The 2,390-nt window shown below is 37.2% G+C and overlaps 1 protein-coding gene across 1 annotated transcript; it reads right to left on the bottom strand.

Annotated features, from left to right (window-relative positions):
• Window positions 1-289: 289 nt before the first annotated feature.
• LOC145785915 (uncharacterized) lies at window positions 290-1,149 on the bottom strand. The gene is made up of 2 exons (XM_082597610.1): window positions 803-1,149; window positions 290-473 (listed from the first exon to the last, which is right to left on the bottom strand). Exons 1-2 carry the CDS (start codon window positions 1,147-1,149, stop codon window positions 290-292), a joined length of 531 nt encoding a protein of 176 aa, XP_082453736.1.
• Window positions 1,150-2,390: the final 1,241 nt, after the last annotated feature.

The following is a 2,390-nucleotide window of genomic DNA, read 5'->3' as shown; positions in this document are numbered from 1 at the left end:
GTTGCCAGAGTTGGGATTAAAGTTAGGAATAAGAGTAGCGTTTTGATCTTTGCCCAGGACTAAAAAAAGTTTCTTAACCCTGTAATGTTTCATAATGAATTCATCACGAATGGAAGGACATTTCAATCTTTCAACTATTACTTCCTTGTCAAACAAGACTGGTGTAAATTTCTTTCAACAGTTTGAATATAAATACTGTCCCAAGCAAAACTCTAGAGAGGTGAAAACTGTATTTACAAAAGAATTTTTATTAATGGTACAATAAACAGCAAGATAACTTTCACTTTCATTAAAAATCATCAGGCAAGTGGTCATCAATGGCTTCTTTGTATCCTTCGTACTGGCCATCTTCTTCAGGAAATCTGTTGCGGATTGCAAGGACTGCACAGGCAGGAATTACTTTACGCCTCTTTTGACCCAATTTTCCATATATCCAGAAGTTGAAGCTGCGATAAGCAACACATCTGTACAACCTGTAAAAGAAAATGTGATTTACCGAGAAGTGTAAAATCATCATTTTTTTTCATTGCAACATTTTCAGTAAATCACAATGTAGAAAAGCCCTAGGGCTAGGCTAGAACTTTACAACATAGGGTAAGAATGGAAACCTTGGGATTTGTGACCCAGGCAAGGGTGCATGTACACTGTACAGTGGTACCGGTAGGCTACCGTAAGTAACTCTGGTCTCTGGATTTTACACTACCATAGGCTATGTGTAACACACATATATATCAACAAAGTTCACCATGTGGTTTCTAAAACTGCAAAGTTTGGATAATATTTTACAATTATCTAAACTGACCTGTTTGAGATTGGATCTCGGAGATCTTCGCCAACCACATCCTTTAGTGCAGCCATAATTGCTTCTAAGACTTCTGTATCCAGGCATATCTTTTCAAAGCTGCCGACCTGGTTTATGCATTGGCGGGCTATGTCCGTTTTGGCTACCACGGCGTCAATCTCCTGGCAACATTCATTTTCCATCATTGTTGGCATGATTGCACAATTTCCACACCTACACCATTTCAAATTCTCCATCCGACTGCTGTCGGAGCTGGCACTGCCAGAGCTCGAATCCGAATCACAATCATCTCTGTCAAGGCAATATCTTTTTGGTTCAAACAAAAATCCTTTTCTGATTTCAGACATTTTCAAAGATTACGACTTGTGCAACGCTTCCAGTGTTAATGTATGAAGCTGCCAACTGAGTGAACAACCAAACACGTCATAAGGCACATAGCGCCATCCGGTGGCTGATTTTCTTTTCGTTATATTTGCCAAACAAAAAAGTTTATCAAAAAAATTTTTCGAAAAAGGTAATGCTTAAACACTAAAGAATCACCAAAAAAATTTTCATTTTTCATTTCAGGTCCCCTTTAAATTTGGTGCATTCTGAAAGCATTTTCAACAAAAATGTGGGTATGAATATTCCTGTAAAATGGTGCTGTCTGGTGGCATAGCAAAAGAATAAGATCATGTTTTCTTGGGGATTTTTCGGTAATAAAGCTAAGTCTCTGTGTTTTCTTGTTGCTAATTCCTGGCTGAGATATTTGAATGTTTAGTATTCGCAAAACTCGCTCTTTTAATGCAGTTTCGTTTAAAATTAGGAAAACTTTGTTTTAGAGACATAGAGACTGAAAGCATCATTCTCAATATCGTGACGTCACACGCGTGCCAAAGGGGGGTTGTAACCCCCAAACCCCCCTGGCTACGCCACTGCAAAGCGCTGTACTTGACACCGCAGCTAGAATCTGAAAGACATCTTGACTATGAATATGATCACATGGTCACCCTACCTTCAAAGTCAAAAGTCAGGACGCATTCCAAAATCAAACCGAAAACAGCGGAACATGCTAGTCACATGCTGTTATAAGTAGTTTTTTGCATATCTGTTCGATTTTGGAGGACAACAGTTTAAATGTTCTTATTTATTGATAGTATTTTATGTCAAATTTTCAAAATTTATAATTTCCACATTTTGGCAACATTTCCACACAAAATTTCCATATTACCACATTTTTACCACAAATTTTTCATTTCCACATTTTTACCACAAGCATGATGAAAATTCCACAGTTGTGGTAATTACCACAAAAGTGGAAGCGCTGTCCGCCACCCTGGTCAACATGACGTCACAAAACGGACGCAACTACTACATAAGGGGTGAAAAAAAAGATGCTGAAAAGCGGCGGAATGAAGGTGATGAAGCGGAATGGATATGGATTTTTTGACAATTTTACTGTGTTTTTACAATAAAAACATTAAACCAACGTCGAGTGTTAAATATAACTACCTAGAATGACATAAAATTTACCAAATTGCATCAATTCAACTAAAAATTTACCAAATTAAACTTTAAAAATAAAAATATGAAACGTTTGCAACTAAAT

Source organism: Aplidium turbinatum, chromosome 16, assembly GCF_918807975.1.
Source record: "Aplidium turbinatum chromosome 16, kaAplTurb1.1, whole genome shotgun sequence".
In the NCBI taxonomy this organism is placed as follows: domain Eukaryota; kingdom Metazoa; phylum Chordata; class Ascidiacea; order Aplousobranchia; family Polyclinidae; genus Aplidium; species Aplidium turbinatum.
The sequence above is the reverse complement of the archived record's forward strand: the minus strand, read 5'-3'. Positions and strand labels throughout refer to the sequence as shown.

Bases quoted from the DNA above. Each gene is read 5' to 3' on its own strand.
- LOC145785915 (XM_082597610.1), bottom strand. From the start codon at position 1,149: ATGTCTGAAATCAGAAAAGGATTTTTGTTTGAACCAAAAAGATATTGC. The intron at 474-802 runs GTCAGTTTAGAT...TTTCTTTTACAG, and splicing joins CGAGATCCAATCTCAAACAG to GTTGTACAGATGTGTTGCTT.